At 36.0% G+C, this 23,094-nt stretch overlaps 1 protein-coding gene across 1 annotated transcript in view; it reads left to right on the top strand.

Moving 5' to 3' along the window:
* Window positions 1-12,031, top strand: part of LOC136847420 (dolichyl-diphosphooligosaccharide--protein glycosyltransferase subunit 1) — a 35,589-nt gene extending 23,558 nt beyond the window's left edge. Inside the window, exons 6-10 of the mRNA XM_067119091.1 lie at window positions 1,599-1,713; window positions 8,116-8,320; window positions 8,675-8,857; window positions 9,168-9,295; window positions 11,337-12,031. Coding sequence (XP_066975192.1) covers window positions 1,599-1,713; window positions 8,116-8,320; window positions 8,675-8,857; window positions 9,168-9,295; window positions 11,337-11,493 — 788 coding nt within the window. The 3' untranslated portion in view covers window positions 11,494-12,031. The remainder of the gene's footprint in view (window positions 1-1,598; window positions 1,714-8,115; window positions 8,321-8,674; window positions 8,858-9,167; window positions 9,296-11,336) is intronic.
* The last annotated feature ends 11,063 nt before the right edge of the window (window positions 12,032-23,094 follow it).

Below are 23,094 nucleotides of genomic sequence, written 5' to 3'. Positions count from 1 at the left end.
GGTGGTCATGGGGGATGAGTGGGAATACCTCTCACTCCTCTTAGGTCACCACTCATTTTTTCTTCAGCTGCTGATAAGAGTAGAAGTGCTGCCTTGTCTCTCTTTCTGACTGGTTTTTGCATGCACTTGGATGAAAAGCTTATTGTTTAAATTTGGATATTGTTTTTCTTGCCTTGCTATTTTTTTGTATTAACATGATGGAGAAAATGTACAACCAACACCATTGCAAAGGATATGGGTGTTTGACGTCAATTGTAATGGTAGACTCCCACAGGAACTGTTTATTTAGTAGGGAGAAGGCATATATTCTTGCTTCCTCCTACTAGGTGTCTGGTGGCTGGTCTTCACTTTGGTGGGAGGAGTTTGGTAAGAGGGGGAAGAAGGATAAGGAACATTTGCCAGATTTTTTGGGTTGGGAGGGCGGCACCCCCCTGGCTGCAGGCTGAGTGGTACACTGATCTGTTATCCTTTTAGGTGGAGGCTGCACTCTCAAAGATACTTTCTGTCTTAGCATTGGCCGTGGCAAAAAGGGTGGGAGAGTATTTAGACTGTCCTATCTTGTTCAGAACATTGAGGGTTGGGGATCTCTCTCATTTTCTTATGTGCCTGGGTTCATGGCAAAAAGCTCAGAACCTGTCAGCTCCAGACAAGAGACTCTGCTTGAGGGATTGTCACCCACAAGTCCTTTGATACCTTCTTCTTGGGACTTGTGGTAACTACTCAACAGGCTGTGTAGGCACCAAGCCCTGGCTGGACAGAAAAGTATGTCGCCCGAGTAACTTTAGGTAGTGGAAGTCTGGAGTTATGAGTATAGAGTGACTGGACTCCTTCCTTCCTTCCTTCCTCTCCTCTTGGGAGCAGTGTCTAGTCTAAAGTACCAGTTGGAGTTGGAAAAAATATAGGTTATTACACTTCAAGCATCTACCTTGATTAACTTATAAGATGCATCTCACTGTGTCCTCCCCCTTATAACAATGGGGAGAGGGCATGGTTGAGCTGCTTCTGAATCCATTGCTTGGCAATAGCCCTGGCCTTATACTGGTAACCAATTTATCAGACGTGATAGGTTGCTAGAGCCATGACATCCCATGTACATGCACAACTGAGATCATGATGTTTCCAGGTGGATTCAACTTCTGTCAGTTGCTGAGGTGAGCTCCATCTAAGGACTCCTATATTAAAGGAGATTGTTTGTATTTCTGTAGGAATTAATGTTTTTCTTGTATATAATGCCCTGCTCTGTCCCAGTGGCCAAAAGAAATATTCAGAGGTGACATAAGGTGAGTAAGGGTTATACTTCCCATAAAGCCCCATAACCACCAATTAACTACCTTGTTACCAAGTTCATTGGCTGCCTCAGCTCATGCTGAAGGATATCCTATATAAAAGGCTGTGTTTTATACCCAGGAAAAATACAAATCCCTTAAAAAACTTTATATTTATTCATAGATTCTTAATATAATTTCATGCACTAGCTGATATCTCCTACAATAATTTTTTGAAAATTTTACAATGTTTTTTTCATAAAGTGTTTCTGTTTTGGTGTTGTAGTTTGTGTTCATTATTAAAGATTAAAGCATTAATTTTTGTCTTTTCAGGTGATGACTACATTTTGAAAATGAGGATTCTTGATCATGTTTTTGATGATGTCATTGTTGATGAGCTAGTACTGAAGGTCATATTACCAGAAGGTGTTCGAAACATTGTTATTGAGTAAGTATTTATGTTTAATTTTTTAATTTATTATCTTGGAGTTTTACAATCCAAGAGTATGCTTATGAGGCTGTTGTCATGTTACTTGCAGTGATTGTCATCTAGTGAAGGTTGTATGTTATTACTGGAGGCATTACTTAAGGTTCTTTGCAGTGTCCCTTCAGCCCCTAGCTGCAACTCTTTTTCATTCCTCGTACCGTACCTCTGGTCATATTCTTTCTCTCTTCTTACTTTCCACCCTCTTCTAACATTGTTTCATGGTGCAACTGCAAGGTTTTCCTCCTGCTACGCCTGCAGCCTAAATTGTATATTCTATGTATCATATGTCATATCTAGTATCATTCAGTTTGTTCAGAATTGTCTTGCATCATTCATTTATTGTAGTGATATGTTACTCCTCAATATTTTCATAATATACTTGATTTGGGTGTGTTCTTTTTGTTGGGTTACAGTTCCATATGTTGTTGTTTTAGCCCTGTTTTCTTTCTTTGACAGCTTTCATTGCTTTGCTTTTCATTTTATAGTTTTGTATTATACACATGTACATGCTTTCAATCGAGTACTGTATGATTTTTTTTTTTTTGCCAGTTGATACATTGCAGTGCTCAATCTTTTCATATGTTTGTGGTTTTTAATCCAAAGTAGGCACTTGTAGGATTATTATGGCTTTTTTCCAGTATGTCTGTGTCCATTTTTGAACAATTTTTTGTATCCTAGAGTTCAAGTATAAAGGTCTAGATTCTCTTGTTTTGTACAAACATTTTTATTTTTAATGGTAAGTTTTATCCATTAAACTTTAGTTTCACTGCCTTTAGGTATGTTTCCTAATTTTTTTAGTTGGGAGTCTGTGCTGTTCTTTTGATATAGTAAGGCGTTGCCCCCCCTCTCTCTCTCTCTCTCTCTCTCTCTCTCTCTCTCTCTCTCTCTCTCTCTCTCTCTCTCTCTCTCTCTCTCTCTCTCTCTCTCTCTCATATATCTTTGTAGGGAATAGAGTGCTGTATTTTGATTGATGAGGTCCATCCTTACTTTTACATTTGGATAAAGCTAAAATTTACCGTACTGTACCTTTGATGATATTGACTGTCATGTTTTCTAACCATTGATGTTAATTTTCATTAGTTAACATGAAATTCTCAGGCTTGAAGTTAGAAAAGTTTCTGCCAGCTTGTATGACATAATCTTATGATTGTCTGAGTGAAATTTCTTTTGAAGTATTAGTGATACACTTCAGTAGTGAAAACTTCTCTCTTCAGTCTGAAATAGATTTTAAAGATTTCTAGCCTCACCACTAAGCACAGGGTTTGCAAGTTCAAATTCTGACCCCCAATTCAGTTTCCAAAGTAAAACAACTTGAAGATATCAACTTTTAATTTTAAGGCAAAGTAGTGAGCATAATAACATCTTACAGTGGATTAAGTTTTTTAATGTGTATCCTGCCTGCATCTAAAACTCTTCTGTGTTAAAATTTACACAAACTACTTCAGTAAAAATCCACTTACTGCTTTTCAAAGTATTAGTCTAGTTTAAATTCAATTATATATTTCTGCTCAACTCTGAACAAAATTAGAACCAAATATAGACTGAGACAATGAGAATCAAACTGTATTTACATTTACTTTTAATTGCTTTGCTGTGGTGAGGGTGAGAAAAGAAAACACCATGGTTGCCTCTGCAGCCTCCTTGCTTTAAGAGTATGCATGGCAAAACTTGTTCCCAACAATTTCTAAGCTATATTCATCGATGCTGATAGTGCTGAATGTCAATTAAAGTAAGAAAGATGATCAGTATAGTAAGAAGTTAAAAAAGCATCTTAGAGAATGGAGAAAGTACCTTTTGAATATTGTTGCAACAAGGTTAGAAGTGGGGGTCCCAACTCTCTGCCCTTGGCCAATTGCAAGGGAAAGAGCTACAACTAATGTGTGACACTACTGGCTATCACCATTATTCTTCACAGCCAGTATTACCAGTTTACTAATGCGATAAAAAAAAAAAGTTGGGCGAGAGGTTAATTTCTAAGATAGTGCTATCTTAGGGAACCAACAAACCAGGTCAGAAATCAGAAGGTGTGGGGTAATCATAAGTGTACTGAATTAAAACAGAATAACCAGGGGTTACCTCAGAAGATTTATTGAAGGCTTTGTCTTCTGCCTTATAAGTTCGTATAGTGAGGGTGTCTTATGCTGTAAACATGTGCTGATGTTAGAAACTGCAGTTGAGAAAAAGAAAGAGGCATGGAAATGAGGGGAAAAGTTATGATGGCAAAAGAGGGAATGGGGCATAAGATAGTCTTTTGTTACCAGTTTCTCTGTCTCTTAAATACTGTAGACAGTCCCCAGTTAACGGGACTGGTTGTGTTCCCGGCCAAGTGCTGCTAACCAAAAATCGCTGATAATTATGGTAATAAGTGGCATTTATAACGTCATAAGCACCAATAAACCGCTTTCAGTGCCATTAACTGCTTATCGCTGCTGATAAACCACTTACCAACGCTGATAAACCGCTTACCAATGCTGATACACTATTCACCAACACCGAAAATCGCTTACCAACAGAAAATCTGGTTAACTGGAATGCTGTTAACCGACGCCACCAATAAGCGAGGACTTCCTGTACTAAGAATTTTGACCAATTTTTCTCCCAAAGAGGGATGCAGAATGAGTCAAGTTTGGGTCTGGTGTCTTGTGTGTAGATTTTTTTTTTGAGATTCTAAGTCTTGTTCTTAGATGATTTACATTCTGCTTTTGATACAAGTGATGATTCTACAAAATTGTTTTCTTGATGTGGTCTTCAATAGGACCCAAGTTATCAGGGAACAAGCAAGCGTTAATAAAATTCCTTCAGGTATTTTGCTGTGCTTGTTACAAAACTGTTGTAGGGTTGAATAGAATGCTTCTAGTATCTTTAGGGTAATGAGTCCATTTAGAGCAGACCTCTCACTAGGAGCAGAGCTTGAAAAGAGACTTTCATCTTGTTTGACTGATCAAATCATAAGGAATAACTACTTAGATCTCTCCTTAAAAATGCATTGCCGTGATAATGTACATATTGTGTTTTTAGAAATGAATGCAACGTTTCGGTACTATCAGCCCATCATCAAATTGGTCAAACTTGTTGAACAATGGGCATTTGATGAATAGCCCACATGATCCAGTCCCCAAGGGTAGAACACATCCAATCTTAAATTCTTATTGTCCTGTTTTCAACCCACAATGTATATCAGGTATTAAAAACAGACTCTTATAAGAAATTGTTCAGAATATAGTAAACTCCCAGTATTCGCATTCTCATGATTTGCGGACTCACTGATTTGCGGGATTTTCTGTGAAACATATCTATAAATTATTCACGAAAAATTCAGCAATCCACGGACTTTTTCGTCTGGAAATATTCACTAATTAGTGTTTTTTGATAGTATCTTCATGACTAAATACAGTAAACCCCCCCGTATTCGTGTTCTCACAATTTGCGGACTCACATATTCGCAGATTTCTCTGTGGAATGTATCTACTGATTATTCACAGAAAATTCACTCATTCGCGGTATTTTTCACTGAGAAATATTCACTAATTACTGCATTTTCATATTTTCATGACTAAATACACTTTTGTGATAAAACTATTAAAATACTTGGGTATTAGCCTTTTTAGAGGGTTTGTCTTGTGTTTAAACCATCAAAATAGCCGGTTCTAAGTGCTTTTAGAGGGGTTTTAAGTGTTCACGGATTTTAGCTATTCGCGGGGGTGGCGTGCGGTACACATCTCCCGTGAATATGGGGAGTTTACTGTACATTTTTTTATGATAAAAAAAAATAATTTACTAATTTTCAAATATTGTTAAGATTAATAATAATAATAATAGTAATACTGCAAGATTAAATAATACGTAACTCAAAGAGAGAGAGAAACTGGTTTCCTCCCCTTCATTCAGGACGGACCTCTCCTCATTAAAGCAAAGATAGATGCTGAGAATTGATACTGTTGAAATATTGGAATTATATTAATGTTGAAATTATATTAAAATGATATATATGTGTTTCAGGATGATAGTATAAGCATTTTTAGAGGGTACATTTTATGATAAAATAATGATTTACGTTAATACTAATTTTCAAATATTAATATTAAGCTTAACAAGATTAAATAATAAAAAATGTTGTATACCAATACACGTGCCCTGTCCGAGGATGCCCTGGAACTTACATTAGCATGACATCCATACGGCTCTCCAAACGGATCTCCTGCCGTGCCCAGGAGGGAACCATCTTTAATCACTGTAAGACTGCCCACAACCAGAGGATCTGCCGCAGTGACATTGTTGGACATTTCGAAATTACTGACAGCACCCCTAACCTTCGTCATCTTCGCATCCTGGAGGCGTTCCACATAGGGAAGGAAAAACCGACCCTTAATATGACTCAGGAGACCTTCCTTCTCCCTACAGCCGTCCAGAAAGCTGAGGACAACCAGGCAAGACCCACATCCCAAACTATGCCCCTTGAGGACGACCTCCAGAGCATTGAGGGTGACCTCCTAGTGAGATCTCACCCCTAGGACGACCTGCAAGATCGCCCCCCACACCCACCTACGACTCAAAGGTGCCCCAACGTCGAGAACGACTTTAACCCTCGCCCTGAGGACGCCCTTCCAATACCTGAGGAAGGCAGAGGCGCTGCCCTTCACCTTGAGAACAATCGGTTAATCCGCTTTCCTCGAGAAATTGCACCATCGCCAATCAGCAGTAGGCTTAGATCAAGGAGAAGACAGCCAATCAGGAGCCGCCTTTCCGATGATGTCACGGCCAAATAGCCAGTGAAAATGAAGCAACTAACTCTACAAGCCAACAGATATGGATAAAAGAGAAATCCACGCATTACAGCCATTGCATCCTGTGATCCTGTCCTGAATGATGCCCTTACGAGAAGGCGAAACGTCGACACCCCATAAGAACTACCTCCTACACATCACTATACCATCGGAAATGAATATTGGTCAATTGCTTGCAACCATTCCAGCGCAAGAAAAGCAATTGATAAGATGAATTGAGCATTTACTATATAAAATGAATGCTGTTGAAACTGCCATTTTGTTTAATAAAACCTGTAATAATAATGGTAATAATAATAATAATAATAATAATATAATATTTTCCATGCATTTGTGTAGTAAATTTTTTAACAATTTAAACAAACAAATAATAATTCCCAGTCTTTTTATGCTCAACTTGGAAAAGGAAGGGGGAGGGTAAATGTCAGTTTACTTGACAGTTTGACATATTGGCCGGAGGGGAATGAGTGTTGCCCTCAGAAGCTCAAGATTTCAATCTTTTGATATCATAAGGCATTATTCTTCTCTCTCTCTCTCTCTCTCTCTCTCTCTCTCTCTCTCTCTCTCTCTCTCTCTCTCTCTCTCTCTCTCTCTCTCTCTCTCTTCAGCCAGCCTTGTTGAATAGAAGTCGAAGTGGTAACTCATTTTCTCTCTGCTTTGGCTGGAAGGCTTAGAAGTACGTACGTATATATTTTTAAGGGTACTAATGTTTAAGATGACTGAAATTATATTAATGTACTTTCAAAGATTAAAACAGTAATAGGATAATAATTTAAGGTATATTTGATGTAGGATGATACTTTAAGTATACATTTGGTATTTGAACTTTAAAGATAGGCAGTTATAAGCATTTTTAGAGGGGGTTAGCAAGTATTTGTGGATTTTAACTATTTGCAGGGGGTGGGGTCTGGAACACATCCCCCATGAATAAGGGGGTGTCTGTTGTATATTCATTGAGTTAACCCTTCTGATTAGCCCTATGACTTGAGAATGTTAACTTAGTTTTGTGGGTAGAAATATGTGAAATACAGAACTAACTACATGCTGCTTGCAATAATAAAATTAATGTCTTCACATCCTAATACAGTAGACTGAAATTCAGTATATATAAAACTTCTCCAAGTGTAAATGCATTAAGGTTCATAGGTAGAAATCATATAGATATCGAAGTGTAGAAGCTTCACACATTATTCTCTCTTTAGAAATGATGCATGCTGCAGTTGAATCTCAAGAAATAGTTAGTGTGCTGTTAGGCTAGTCAAAGCTTTCTATTTATTTCTTTAGTTTCAAATTTGAATTAAAACTTTCTGAGCAGATATTGCTCTAGGTAGGGATAAGTTCCTGTCCTTATAAAAGGGTTTTACATTGATTTTCAGTGTTTTTTTTTATAGTAATGTGAATTGTGTTGGTCAGCAACTCCAAGTTGTTCATCATTAAAAACTTTTTGTTTGATGACTTTTGAATTGTTCATGGTAATAGGGTGAATGCTGTTCTTTTAATGATTTTACATGGGCTTTGAATATGCTGTACAGTGTATTCATTTTATTAACTTTATTATCAAGCTTTCTTTAACTTTCAGAACTCCATACCCTGTTGAGCAGTTACCTGACTCCTTGCATTTCACATACTTGGATACTGTAGGCCGTCCCGTGGTGACAATCACCAAAAGTAATCTTGTAGAGAGCCATATTCAGGACTTCACACTTCATTACCAATTCCCAGCTATTATTATGCTTCAGGAGCCACTGCTTGTGGTAGTTGCATTCTTTATTCTGTTCATCACGGTAAGTTCTGCTCTAAGTACTGTATTGTTCCTGGTATATGAGTTGACCAGCAAGCTAGTAGCCTTCCCACTGCTGATGTTCCTTGAAAGTTTTCTTGAGTGTTATGAGTTTTTCTTGTGTTGTAAGTTTTCCATAATTATTTGCATTCTCCATTAGAATGACATTTCAACAAGTTCAGGTAATACTTAAACTTGCTGAAATGTATCTCAAGTGATACTTGAGATACAAGGAAAAATCATTGCAGAGAGTTTGTTTTTCTTGGAAATTCTTAGTATAGTTTTATAAGAATTAAGTCTTGCACCCACATTTTCAGATTGCAAATTTATGGCATTAACTGAAAAACTTTGTTCCAAGGTTATTTTGTATGTCCGACTTGACCTGACCCTAAGCAAAGATGATGCCACAGAAGCTAAGATGAGAGTATCATCGCACTGTGAGTTGGTACACTCACACCATGACAAACGTGCCCGGCTCTACGAGAAGCTTGAAGAAGAACTGCAGAAGTTGAAGAGTTCAAAGGACGTAGTTCAGTCTCAGGTAAGATAACAGGTTAATGTGATGGTAATTTTGAGTTATTGTGGCAAAGTGTTTAGAACTGGTTACCACAAAGCTGTGACATATGCAATTTAAGAATCTTCATGCATTTTAAGAATCTTCACACCTATTTTTTGGTAGATAAGAACAACCAGATTAGTGAATACAATATTTTAGTGCAGGAGTATTCATTGTAAAGGGATTATAAATATTGGGATACTGTAGATATTAAAATTGCAGTTTTTATATTTGTGCTGTATTGTCTACAGAAAACTAAGAAGTTCTTTATCTTCACTTTTTAACCTTCTTACAGACTGCCACTCGAAAGCTTTTTAACAGCATTCGTGATGAGACACAGGTCATCAATGACCTGGCTGTTAAGATTCGCCAGGATAATGTGGAATATGCTGATAAAGTGTCAGAACTGCAGAAGGTGGATAAGTGAGTATTTTGTTATACTGTAGATATCAGGTAGCACTGTGCAGTTCAAACTTTTGAGACTTGAATATTGGCAGCTATAAACTTGTGACTGTGAATAAGGCTGTAATACTTCCTTTCGATTGCCTGATGTTTTCTCCTCGTCATCCAGTTTTTGTTGATTTTTTGTGAAATCTTGGGGGATAATTTGATTGATATTCCAGGAGCTGATGAAAAACCACAGAATGAATTGTAAGGATAGGAATCTATATAAAAACAGCAGATGTAGAGCATTGTAGTAATTCCTTTGACTATGGGAAAATCAAATACTTGCAACTCTTGATCCACATCCAGGATTAACCCCCCCCCCAATTGATAAAGAAAAGGGTAGCATAATTGCCACAGACCAGATTGGTTAAGCTGCCAGATCAAGCAGGACCCTGATATAAATAGTCTGTCCATCATCCAGTGTTAGTTACATTCTCTCTGACAATTAGGGCAGTAGCACTTGTAACACTTAGAGATTTCAATGTATCTTCAGCAATATATCAAGAATTCACTCAAGAAAAGTTTTTTTTTTTCCACTTCTTTGAAGACTGTGACGGTTCTTATTCTACAATAAAAAATTTATGAAACCTTGGGAAAAAGAAGAGATGCTACCAGAAGAGTAGGAAAACTATTACAAAAGTAATATACCAAAGGGAGGGGATGATCTTTGATGTGAAAACTATATTTGATTATGATTTTAGATTACTGAAATACACTTCAGTGTTTAAGAATTGGAGTGGATGCTTGAGATAAGAATACAAAAATTTGTCAATAATTGTCAAGTTTGGTTTCTGGAAATAAATAATCATGACACAGGCAGATGGTACCAGAAGGATTTACTGAAATGATGGTACTGTATCATGAGACAGTAGGAGGTACATCATTACAGTCATTTATTGTATCTTTGTAATTTAGGAACCTATATACTGTACAAATGACCTAGTTTAAACAGTACATTTAGAGATATGTCCTATAAATTTTTAAAAGATGGAGGAGAGGATTCAGAATAAGTCAACTAGGCCAACCTTTTGGGGACTGGAAAGAGCAAAATTTTAAAAACCTGAACTAGAAAGTGGTTGTATGGATGCCATGGAAGGAGTTTATTTATGTTTGTATTACCACATCGAATTATTTGGCACTATGTATCAAATGTTTTGCTGTCACAGGAGATGCTTAGGACTGTAAAATGTAAAATGGAGTGGGATTTTTTATGATGCAAGTGTTTAAAGGCTAACAGTGAGTAGAGGGAGAATAAGTACCTTGTTGAGGTAGGCAAGCCTTTGTAGGAAGTTGCTGTACCACTGATAAAATTCCATGATAAGTTAAAAAGCATGTACTGAGATTTTTGAAGAGGTTTAACTGCAAACAGATACAGGGTCAGAATGTTGTGGGACGATCATATTAAAAAGTAGATGATGCTTGCTGAGAGGTGTGGTGTCCAGGTTTAAAAACCATTTTGGGATATCAAAGATTAATATTGTTTGGGCAGTCAGCTATAAAAGTAGTTTTAGGTATGGATGACAGATGGGAACTGCTAGGAAGGCCTAGGTAATCATGGAATAAGGACAAAGATGAAGATCTGAACTTGATGGAAATTCAGTCAAGAAGTGCACAAAAGAAAAAGAGAAAATAGCCAGCTTCATCATCTCAATCTTGTTTATTCTTAGAAGTTACTTGATAAAGGTCTGTATCTTTCAGCATAATTTCTAGAGAATTTTCACTCTGGAAGATTGCTTTAATGAGTATTGAATGTTTGTTAACATTCAAGAGACAACCTGGTTGTCATGTTTACATACAGTATGTCTTACTCTGCAGTGCATCAAATTATGTTATACGTGGTTTTTCTTGTTTCACAGTTACATATTTATTATATTTCAATGCTGAATGACCTCATAGGTCTGAGCGCTTGACTTTGGCCTAAATTTTATATTCTGTTCATGTATAATAATTATTTTTAAGCAACTTGTAGAATACAGCATACACAGTTCATGTGAATTTAATCTTTCATTATTCTCAGGGTTATCCGTGACAGTGTCAACCAGCAACTGACCAATGTAGAGAAATTAGTCGCTGGCAAGATGAGCAAGCAGCAGTATATGGAGGCAGATGGGCCCCTTCACAAGAAAAAAGAAGAGGCATTAGAAAAAACAAAAAATCTTTTGGGAAACATTTAACCAACTGGAATGTGGTGGTAGAACAGCTGTAAATATGTGGAAATTTTCTGCAGCTGTCTTGTTATGGGATTTTTAATTAGAAAGTAAGTGATGATTATTCCATAGAATATTTGATCTTCCATTTAAATTTTGAATGGACAATTTCTGCAAAATTCATGAATTAGTATTGCATTCATAGTGAATATGGATACACTACTGGAGTGATTGTTGTGTACTGAATTAAATGCATCATATGTGTTGCTTGTCTTTTTTTATGAGAATTTGCACATAGAATTGTTAACGAAAATCAGGATTTTGTGTTAATTATGAATTTTTCTGTTTAACACTAGGAATTTTTCTGTAATGGTTGGTAGTGTCTGTGCTTCATTATTTTTTTTATTGCTATTACGAAGTTAGCAACATTCCTGAGAAATGACATTTTGCCATGTCTTTTTTTCTTTTATAAAAAAAGCTTTGTAAATTATTGTAGATTCTCTATAATGTCATTTTGATGGCTGAGTATTATAGAAAAATCTGTCAATAAAGGAAAAGAAGCACATCTCGTATATGATATCAAAAGCAATCCTTTTGAAGTTATTTAATGATTTGTGTCTGTTTAGTTGAGGTTGAATAATAAGTAAGTTTTATTCAGTAAATGAGTGTAATTCATTGTACACATTTTTTTAAAAAACAATACTATGGTGAATAAGAAATAAAGGAGCATGAAATAAAGCCATTCCTGTTGGTGATGTTTTGATGTCTGTAAAAACATATCTAATAAATGGCAGTCTTAATGATGCTCACAATAACTTTTAAATCTTCCAGCCTACCAGTGGCTTGAGGCATTCATTGAAGTGATTTCGTCCATCTGAATTGGGTAACTTGTGTTTTGCCCTTTAGCATTTAATAATGCCTTTGTCACTGTTTCAGAATTCTTTACAGGTCAGCACTTCACAGTTTAACATGATTATGTCAGTGTCTAAATTTCAGCCAACTGACAATGTTAAAGTTTTGGAGGCAAAGCACTCGAGGAAATTATGGCAACATTTCAAGGTTTTCAGTTTATCCATTCATTAATTTTTAAAGGCTTACTAGGTTATATGACACACAACTTTTTAAAATCAACCCTTCAGGCCAGCCAGTGGCAAGAATCTACACTCTAGAGCATCAAAAGTAATAAGAAAGAGCAGCTACAGCCTGGGTGAAATAGAAAGAGATAGCTAGACATCTGGTAAATACAAATATCTGATTCATTATAAATAAAAAACTTATGGCTATAAGGCTTCCACTGTTAATATTGATAAATATTTTAACCAGACCTCTTGAATTAACATTCTTCATTCTTTTAGGGCTAGCCCAATTTGGCATTTGACACAGAAAATGGATAAGATTTTGAGAAGGTGAGACGCAAGTATGTTTTTAATATTCTTGGCCAGTGTGTGTGGGAAGGTTGTATTAGACAAAATGGGTGAGTAAAATGTCTGTTGGTGAAAAATAGAACCAAGATTTCAAAATTGGGATGATTCGAACCTGTGATGGGGATGGTATAAACATTTAAAGATAAATATGAAGTATCAGGATGAAGACCTGCTGGAAGTCTCAGAAATTCATGAATAAGAGAATTGATGAAGACATGGACCTGAGGGAGTTCAGACAGAAAATGCACCAGACAAAGGGGTGCAGAAAGCACTTGCTGCTTTTTTAAATAAAGGCAACAGTTGATGTAATGATGATGACTGGTATTATTAAGGATGGACTCTAGAGGAGACACAACATTTTAGGATATAGGTATTATCCTACCAACAATGGGGTTAGGTTTCAAAAAACCCATCGTTTGTTGGAAACAATGTATCGAATATAGCCTATCCTACACTAGGGTATTCAGTATCATGTTTAAATGTATGGTAGCCTAGCCTACACTATAAAGTATACTCTATACATAAACGGTATAGTAATTATTAATAGCTAATTCTGGAGGTTCATGTAGAGTGACTTATGATAATTCAATACAAGAGAAATTGAATAACAAACAAGAATTAGCCAACACTATGGTATATCATATACATATATGGTAGCCTAATCTACATTATACTGTACTGTATATTCACATACTGTATTAATATCATATTATACAAATACCAACATAACAAATATGCATCTTTTCCATGGGTCTTTTAAAATGTTATGCTTTACTTCACTGTATCCAATAATATTGTATATATTCTTATATTGCTTTTGCATTATAAATTGCAATCATAGCAATCAATGTATTGGTTTGGAAATCAATTTTGTGTTAAGTTTATATCGCCGTATTTAACTTAGTTCAGAGCTTTTCTTGCTTCTAGTTAGTGGAAATGAATCTAGATTATTTATATGGGGCAAGGTTATTTTTCATTTTTAAGTCAAAATATAACTTAAATACATCTCGTTGTGAAATCAACTTAGCTATTTTTTTCGTTAATAGATGATGTTGGCGGTTTGGAGGCATGTTTGTTTTGTGTCAAAAAAAAAAAAAAAAAGGTTCCGTTCGCTATTTTCACTTGATTTCGTCATAATATGAGCTTTATATATTTATCGTTTATCGGTGTAAAAACAGCAGTAATATGTGTTCTTTCATGCCCAGTACTTTTGATTAAAATACTTTCTCTCCAATTTTAATTATGGTCAAGATTCATCCATGTTGCCAATGCACGATAATTTATAGTCAATAGCAGCTTGAACATTGTTTTCTCAGCTTCAGCTACAACTTGCCGCTTAAATTTAGCAGTATACAGTATTTCTTTGCCGATCTTTTATCTATAGCGAATAAGGGTATAATGTAAAAATATATCAGTCCTATGCTACTTAACATCATTTTGTGACATAACTACGGAAATTGTTTACTACCGTACGATGGTTGAAATACAAGCAAAACGGCTGTTGTTATCCGATTGTTATAAGCAAAACAACAGTTTCTTGTTTGGTGGTTCATGGCTGTACGCATTTACGCGAGAGTATAACGTTATTAACAATGCTTTTATCATTTTCTTTTACTTTTTTTAACTAGAATATAGGATAAAGAGGTGGAGGAAAAGAAGTTGGTCTATTGTAATTTGGTCTCTCACACTGATTGTACACTGCTGCCAGCACCCACACAAAATTTTAAAATATTTTATAAATATTGTCGTATCGGTATTAATTGCTTACCCCATCGCAAAATCGAATTATCTAAAGGCGAATTATCTTAACTCGAGCACTACCTGTACAGTAGGTGGTGAAGCAGATATTGAGTGGCAAGTAGGAAAGAGTAGCAACAGATTGAATGATGTTGAAAGAGATTGGCCCCTAACTGCAACCCCTTTCATTCCTCTTACTGTACCTCCCATCTTAATTTCCACTCTCTTCTAACAATTGTTGCCTAGCGCAACTGCAAGGTTTTCCTCCTGTAACATCTTTGTAACCTTTCACTCTCAATTTTCCTTTCAGCACTGAATGACCTCATAGGTCCCAGTGCTTAGCCTTCGTCCTAAATTGTATATTCTGTTCTATTCTGTTCTAACAATAATGATTATCCCCATTGCTAAAGGGATCAAAACAAAACTTAATGGTGTATGCTGCACTACTCAGCATCAAGAGAGGCATGAATATTGACCAAGTAGATGGAGGTTTGAAAAGGTGTGATTACAAAATACAAAGATTCATGGCACATTGTGACTCTGATGGGACAGTCATATGATCGAGATATGTTGTCCCTAGCAGCTGACAAACAGATGTACAGTAGATGTTTTGGAAACGTGATGTGGAACAGTTAGGGTTCACATCCAACCACATACTGCAAAAATGTGTTAAAAGTGATAATGATTATGGTCTGATCAGTCTATTAGTAATAATAAGCTTATTCTAGTTATGAATAATGTTTTTGGTGCTGTATATTGTACTGAGATTTCTGCATCTTTTTGATGGGGGTCAAATTTTTTTACTTGCATTTGTTATTATATCTTTAAACCCTAAATGATGAATAATAGAATTAACAATGCCACACCGTAGCCATTCCCCGTAGGGCGATAGTGCTGTCAGTGCACCTCATGCGGTGCACTGTGAGCATCACTTAAGGTTCTTTGCAGCTGCAACCCCTTTCGTTCCTTTTACCATACCTCCTACATACATATTCTTTCTTCCATCTTACTTTCCACCGTCTCCTAATAATTGATCCGTATTGCAACTGAGAGGTTTTCCTCCTGTTACACCTTTCAAACCTTTTACTGTCAATTTATGTTTCAGCGCCGAATGACCTCATAGGTCCCAGTGCTTGGCCTTCGACCTAAATTCTAAACTTTGTTCACACTGTAGCCATTGTTCAAGGACTGTTATATACCCTGTGAAGTGAAGTACATGAAAATAATTTTCCTAGTAATGCCTTAAAAGCTGCCTCCTCTATAAATGGAATTTGATTAGACAAGTTTGGTTGCAAAAGTAGGCTTTCCCCTTATTTGGCTAAGGTAACAACAGGGCTGATTGAATGGGTTCTTTTGGATGGTCATTTACTGTAATTGATGTTCAATAAGATATCTTTGGTGTTTGTAAGAGTGAGAGAGGTTTTGCTTTTCTCTACATTCCTCAAGAGACCCATGACAGCTTAGTACTAATCCCTTGGTATCTGATGTTACATAATACTAATCTAATTAGGTTCTCATGCTTCTTTTCTGTACCAGGATATGTTAATTTAATTGGTTATGGTAGCATCCACATACTGTACATATTATTGCATCTAAATCCTCTGAGAAAACTTTTGTTAGTCATTTAAAGTACAAATTCTTGTTAACCTTAAAAATATTGACTGATAGGACTAAATTTGGTAACGTTTGTAAAATAAGAGAATCATCTTTGAAATGATTGAATAATCTTTGATATTTGACTTATAATTGACCTGATTGTGGAAATTTTAGATCACCTTTTAAACAGTACATGAAGAAAATACAGATTGCGCTGTATTAATGAAGGTGCACGAACTCGGATGCTGCTGCAAGCACAATGGATGAGGCAGGCCGTCTCAGGTCACGTGTGACCAGAGGCCTAATGATAGGATTTTGTTTTTAAAGATGGTTCAGTAGCAGCCAAAGCATGCCAAGCGCAAGTACTCCATATATGAAAGCATAGGTTTGTATACTAGGAAAAATACAAATTAAGTGTACTTTAGAATTTGGTATTTTTTAAACGTAGATAAGGGAAACATATTATTGTGCATATTGTTAGAAATTAGAACTTTTTGCTCCAAGAATTCATATCACACCGTAAGGAATTGTACCTAGTATGGCAGCTCATCTTAAAAGTTTGAGGAAAAAAGTAGAACATTATTATTATTAATCTGGAGAAAAATCCTTCTTGAATTCAGATTTTTAGGTTGCTTAGGAAAAATACACTTGATTGGCTTTTAGAGCCATTCCATAGTTAGTGCTGCCAAAAAATTTTCATGTATCCTTTACAGAGTGTGTGGTGCATGTCAGTACAAACATTTCAGTTAAAACCTCAAATTGTGTAAGTTAATAAATTTTTTTTCCAGGAAGAAATGTTCAAGGGGTAAGTGCTGTTAGTTAACCACCTTAGCTTGGTGATATGAGTAAACTGCTATATTTAATAATGATAATTCAACATTACTGAGCTTATTTCAAGTGTTTATACAACTGGCAAAAGAAACAAATTTGTTACAGAAAGGTAAGTGTTCCATAATTATTTAATGGTATTCAGTATTCTTCAAAAAGTAATCTAGCATAATTGTATGAACACCATCTTCTATCAACAGTAAAGCAGTTATTCTAGCTTTATTTGGTTACCAAGTGTATACTGTACTGTAGTTTGAACATAGTTTTAATAGTAAAATTATGAGTGCAATATTGTTAGAGAAAACTAAAGTGTTGGAGCTTGTTTCAGCAGTCTGAAAAACTATTAGAAAATCACTTGTTCTGTTTTCTAAAATCTTTTGACACAAGCACTTTACAAATACCGTTGAACTTACCTTGAAAATTATGAAGTAGTACATACTGCATTGGCTGCACTCATGGTACAAAAATTGCTGTCTAATCAGATTAATGACAGTTATTTAAAATATTTTTCATAAAATGAGAACAAAGCTATACATACAGATTTTGGAAAAAGGAACTGTCCTTAAACCAAGTGAATTTTTCTCATAAATAGCTGGAGTTGGGATAATCCATTCCAGAGCTCTAATACAATATAGTAATTAAAAGCATTGTAACTTGAATTTAACTAGCCTAGCATGTAGAAATTACACCAAAAAACAAAGTAAATAGATGAAATCATCACTTTGTTCTCACTTGACCTGTAATTGGGAGTGTTGATGGCTTATGTGGAAGGTGAAGAGGAGGAGAGATGTAATTGTTTGGAATGGGAGTACTCTTACATAAAAACAGCAGACAACTATGCTTCTGGGATTGTTTCTATTTTTCTGTCTTTTTGTTGCTTTCTTCTTGAGATTCACTGTTTCTCACTAAAAACCTGTCCTTGTTTCTTTATCACTAAAAACATGTTCTGTGGTGCTCATTTTTGCATGCATTTTAAAATGTCCCCAAAGTGAGAGATAGCATTGCCATTTATCAGGTTTATAATAGTTAGCTACAGCTTTGTCTGGATGATATTTCTTCTAAGAAACTGCACTTTCCCCAGTACTCACACATTTCGTTTATCAGTGAACTAGAGACATCCTTCTTCTTCCACCTCCTCCTCTAAGGACAGGTCTTCAGCTGTTGTCTGTTGATATTTCTTCTAAAAGTCCTCTAGTTTTTTTGTGGTGAGCTCTTCTTTGTCCTTCTTGATTAAATCTTCCCCCTCATCATCCTTACTTAGTTCCAACCCCTTGGACTTGCCTAGAGACACAATATCCACAACTGGCTCAGCCCTCAAAAGTCCCTCTTTGTCGCAGTATCTGGCCAAATTTCCTCCAGGTAGAGTTCATGTTCACGGTGTGGATTAGAGGAGTCGTGTTTGGAGGCAAATACCTCACCCTTACAAAGTTCAACTCCAACAGCAGCTCAGCTTCTGAGGCTGGAGAATGAGTAGGATCATTGTCCTTCACAAGAAGGTCCTTCAGAGGCAATTGTTACTCTTTGAGGTATTTCTTGATGGTAGTGCCAGCCGCTTCATCTGCTCAATAAAAAATGGCCTAGTTACCCAATCCTCACTGTTAGCCCTCCCCATCACGTTTAATTTATTTTTCATTACATTATTTTTCTTAAGAACCCTTCGGTTTTCTGAACTGCAGACAAAGGCTTCAGTTTTAGGTCCCCACTAGCATTCCCACAGAGCAAAAGTGTGCCTTGGCAGTGACTTCTCCTCTGGAATGATATATGTCCTGGTTGGCATTTTCTTCCAAAACTGGCCTCTCATCACAAACGAACACTTTGTTGGGGAACCAAATCTACAGCCTTTATATAGTGACCTACCTCATAACACATTTCTTAGCAGCGTCTCTGTCTGAACAGGTACCCCTCCTCATACCTCATCACTGTGTATGCTATGCTATTTTTCTTCAGTTTCTCAAACCATCTATGACTGGCTTTGAGTGCTTCTTGTATCAGTACTCATTCCAGGGGTGGTTTTTAACAGATCAGCATGCAGTTGTGTAGCCTTTTCATATACTTGTAAGATGGTCTCAGAAACATTATCACCAGCTAACTGTTTTTCATTTATCCAGATTAGCAACAATTTCTCAACCTCTTCCATTGCCTGAGACCTTTATAACAGATTTCACTCCCTTAGCAACAACAGCTCCATTGACAGCCTTGTTACATTTTATGATAACAGAAATTGTTTGTTTTGCCACTCCATACTTCTTCGCCAGATCAACCAGACACCTCTTTCATGTTTTTCTATGATTTCCTTTTGAATCTCTAGATTTTCTCTCTCTTGCCTTGCTGGCATATCTAGCCTCCTCAGGAGCTTTGATGACTTACATACTGTACAATTAGCAGTTGAATAAGAAAAAACAGACAGACAAAGTTTAGCAGAAAATGTGCACTGAGTAAGACCCATGAGTGGAATGAACCTTTCCCTTTGTTTCAGCTTAGAACTTCACATGCATGACTCACTAAATCCCATACATGTTCTTGACGGTCATCTTTGTCCATCCTTAACCTGAGCAAGCGTATGTTAATGGAGCAGATTTCACAAAGGTCCCTTAACCAAATTGTCCATTAAGCGAAGCATCTATTAAGGTATGGCTGTATTTGGTTTCTTGTGTGAGTAGTTGGAGATGAGTCTGCATTCTGCCGCCCTAATGAAACTAAAAAATATTGTATCATAGTAAAAAATATTTTAGGTAAACAACAGGAAGAAATTTTCTATCTTTATGCACTTGCTGCCTGAATGCGTATCTTGTCTATATCTTTATCTATGACCTTTCTCCATTATTTGTAGGTCTTTCCACCCTACTAATCATTTTCTTATTGTTTCCATATCTACTTTATTTTTTACTAACTGCTCCTCAAGACTTCACATCATAAATGAATCATTTAAATCTATGAGATCTTTTCAGCCTGTTCACACTACATCTTTCTGTAACATCCTTTGTCATGTGCTCATCCCATTTCACTCCACCCATGAATCTTTACCATCTGTATTAACTGATAAACATTCAAAATGTGCTATATGTTCTTTCTGTTCATGTTTATGCTACATGGAGTACTACAGGCTTTATAGGCACATCAAACATTTTTGCTCTGTTTACTAATAGGGTACTCTTATTTACCAGTAGTTTAGCACTCTTCCTTTTCATCGTTTCTGTTATTAGTCTGTACCCTTCTTTTTTGCCTCTCAATATCTGCTTTATTCCAGTATGTTCCCAAGTTATCAGGAATGGTCTGCCTCTTTTATGGCTTGTCCCTCCAATGCAATGCAATATTTTTCATCCATCTCTTCATTTGCACTTCTTTTACATTTGAAACAAAAATCCCTTTACCCTTTTTAGTTTTCTGTAAAAAAAACTACTGTATTGAGATGGCTTTGTCTTTCCGTCCATACTTTTTCTGTCCACCCTCAGATCTTAAAAGCTACTGAGGCTAGAGGGCTGCATATTAGTATGTTGACCATCCACTCTCCAATTGTCACACATACCAAATTACAGCCCTCTAGCCTTAATAATTTTTATTTTATTCAAGGTCAAGGTTAGCCAAGGATCATGTATCTGATGCCGCCAAGTCCAATTCTGGAGGCGTTGCCGATGCACCTTCACTTGACCACATCTGAGGAGCTACTGAGCACTGCCCAGTCGTAGCTGAGAGTTTCATACTGCAGCACGCCGAGTGGCTCATAATGATGTCAACCAAAGACAGCTACAACAAGATCATGACACTGCAGCCTTATATGCTGTACAGAAAACTCGATTGTGCCAAAGAAACTTCAGCACATTATTTACTTGTTTTTATTTTCAACCTGCACATCTCTGGTGATACCCACCTGTTACACTGGAAAATTATTTCACCCCCACTCATATATCCACATGGCCACTTCACAATAAAAATTTTCATTTGCTGGTTTTCTAGTCTCCATAAGATTTCTGTTTTTGCCCATGTTGATTTCAGTCTCTTATCCATTCCACTCTTTCATCTTTTAAGCATTTGACTGATGTATTCTTCTGATTCTGCTGTTAACACTAGGTCATTTGCATAGAACAGCTCCCAGGAATCATTGTTTCCTCTATTATTATGATAATAAAGGACTGCCAATTCTTGATGGACACAAAGTAACTACATTCTTCTGATATTCACAAGTTGCCAGTCTTCACTTGACTAGCTATGAGTCTTTCAGGTCCTCTTTGCTTTCATAATGCCTGTCGGATTGCTATCTTGATATTTTATCAAATGCATTCTCAAATTTGTACAAGGTCAGTCCTGGTAACACCCCAACTGAACGGACCTCTACTATGCAGATTTCTTTACTTATCAGCTGTGATATTACAGTATAATTATTTTTGCTGTGCTACCATTTTAGATGCAGACGTTTATAAATAAACCTCTTGAATTGAATGTTAAGTGTAAAGTACAAGTTAGTTTAGGGTAGAACTATGTGGAATTACTGATAGCTGTAAGCTACCTAGAAATTATTCTAATGCATGCTGTAATATAGAGCCTTTGTTACATAATGGACTTTGTTACTTATGAGAAAACCTGGACCCAAATTTTCTGTCAACTTTTGGTGCTACTATTTTGGTAGTTAATCTTTGGATATTTGAAGATTAGATCATATTTTGGTTTAAACTTTCCATTAAGTGTTTTAAATGTACATTCTTGTTCATGTTACTTTTATATGGAAGTCAAAGTCACCAACTTTAACTTCAGACTGTGTAAGTAGTGTTAGTGGTGAAGTATTTGGACCAGCTGATTCATAAGCTTTCTTCATTCATTCTTGCAACTGAATTTTAAGCTAATAAACAAATGGAATTGGCTTATAAGTTAAGATGGAAATTTGGGATAGTTGTAAATGTGTAACTGAATTCTCTATAAGTAATCTATAAATGTCATTTATATATTTTGGAATTAAAGTGTATAGTGTACACTTAGCCATATCAGGTACAGTGTAAATATGAGTTTTACTAATTGCATCAATGTCTCAAGGTTTTGACAAGTGGAGATTAAGCTGTAAAAGATGCAAAGGAATACATGAATAATTGAACTTAATGTTTTTTTTTTTTTTTTTTTTTTTTTTTTTCATTAAGAAAGTTTCAAGAACTAGGCTCTAGGTGTGGATAGATAACATATGTTGTGCAGACACCTATAACTGGAAAATGTGGTTTCAGAATGAAGTGTTTTGTGGAGCACATTATTCCTCCTATCAGTCAGACATAACGAATCAGTCACCAAGAAGTACAGTACAATGTTAAGCTTTTATGCAAATGGCTTTGTTGCATTTTACAACCTCAAACCTACCCAGCATATTTTCATCATTACCATAAGAAAAGTATATGCCATAGCCTTTTCAGTCGGTCTCCAATTTCCTGTAGAAAAAACAAAAGTGGTTGTTTGCCATGAAGATATTACATGGGTAAATGAATTATGATACTGAACTAAAAGTGAGGTAACTGATCCCAGTTAGCTGACTTGAAATTCTTAGGCTTAATCTTTTATACACTTGAACTGGAAAGCACACATTACAAACTGGTGTATGAAGACCAACAGTTGAAATGCATTTGAGGAGCAAGCAGATCAACATTGATGATGGTGTACCAAACATTTCTCAAGTTTTCAGTCAGTAGGAAAAAACTATTGAAATAAGAGAACATGGCAAATAACCAGAATGATACATTACTACTACTAACAGAAACTTGTTTAAGAAGTAATACACACACACACACACACACACACACACACACACACACACACACATATATATATATATATATATATATATATATATATATATATATATATATATATATATATATATAAAAGAAAAGGAATTTTGACAGCTACACATGAATTTTTTCATGTACCAAGATTCCGAAAGACTGGTTGTGAGGTGGGGGACGGCGTAAGCGTTAGTTATTCTTTCCAAACATTTGGAAAATTTCAAGTAATTGATTGAATGTAAATGTGAAACAGTTGACACAAAATACAAGATATGCTGCTTTTATGC

This window comes from Macrobrachium rosenbergii, chromosome 16, assembly GCF_040412425.1.
Source record: "Macrobrachium rosenbergii isolate ZJJX-2024 chromosome 16, ASM4041242v1, whole genome shotgun sequence".
Taxonomy (NCBI): domain Eukaryota; kingdom Metazoa; phylum Arthropoda; class Malacostraca; order Decapoda; family Palaemonidae; genus Macrobrachium; species Macrobrachium rosenbergii.
This window is presented reverse-complemented; position numbering and strand designations above follow the sequence as displayed.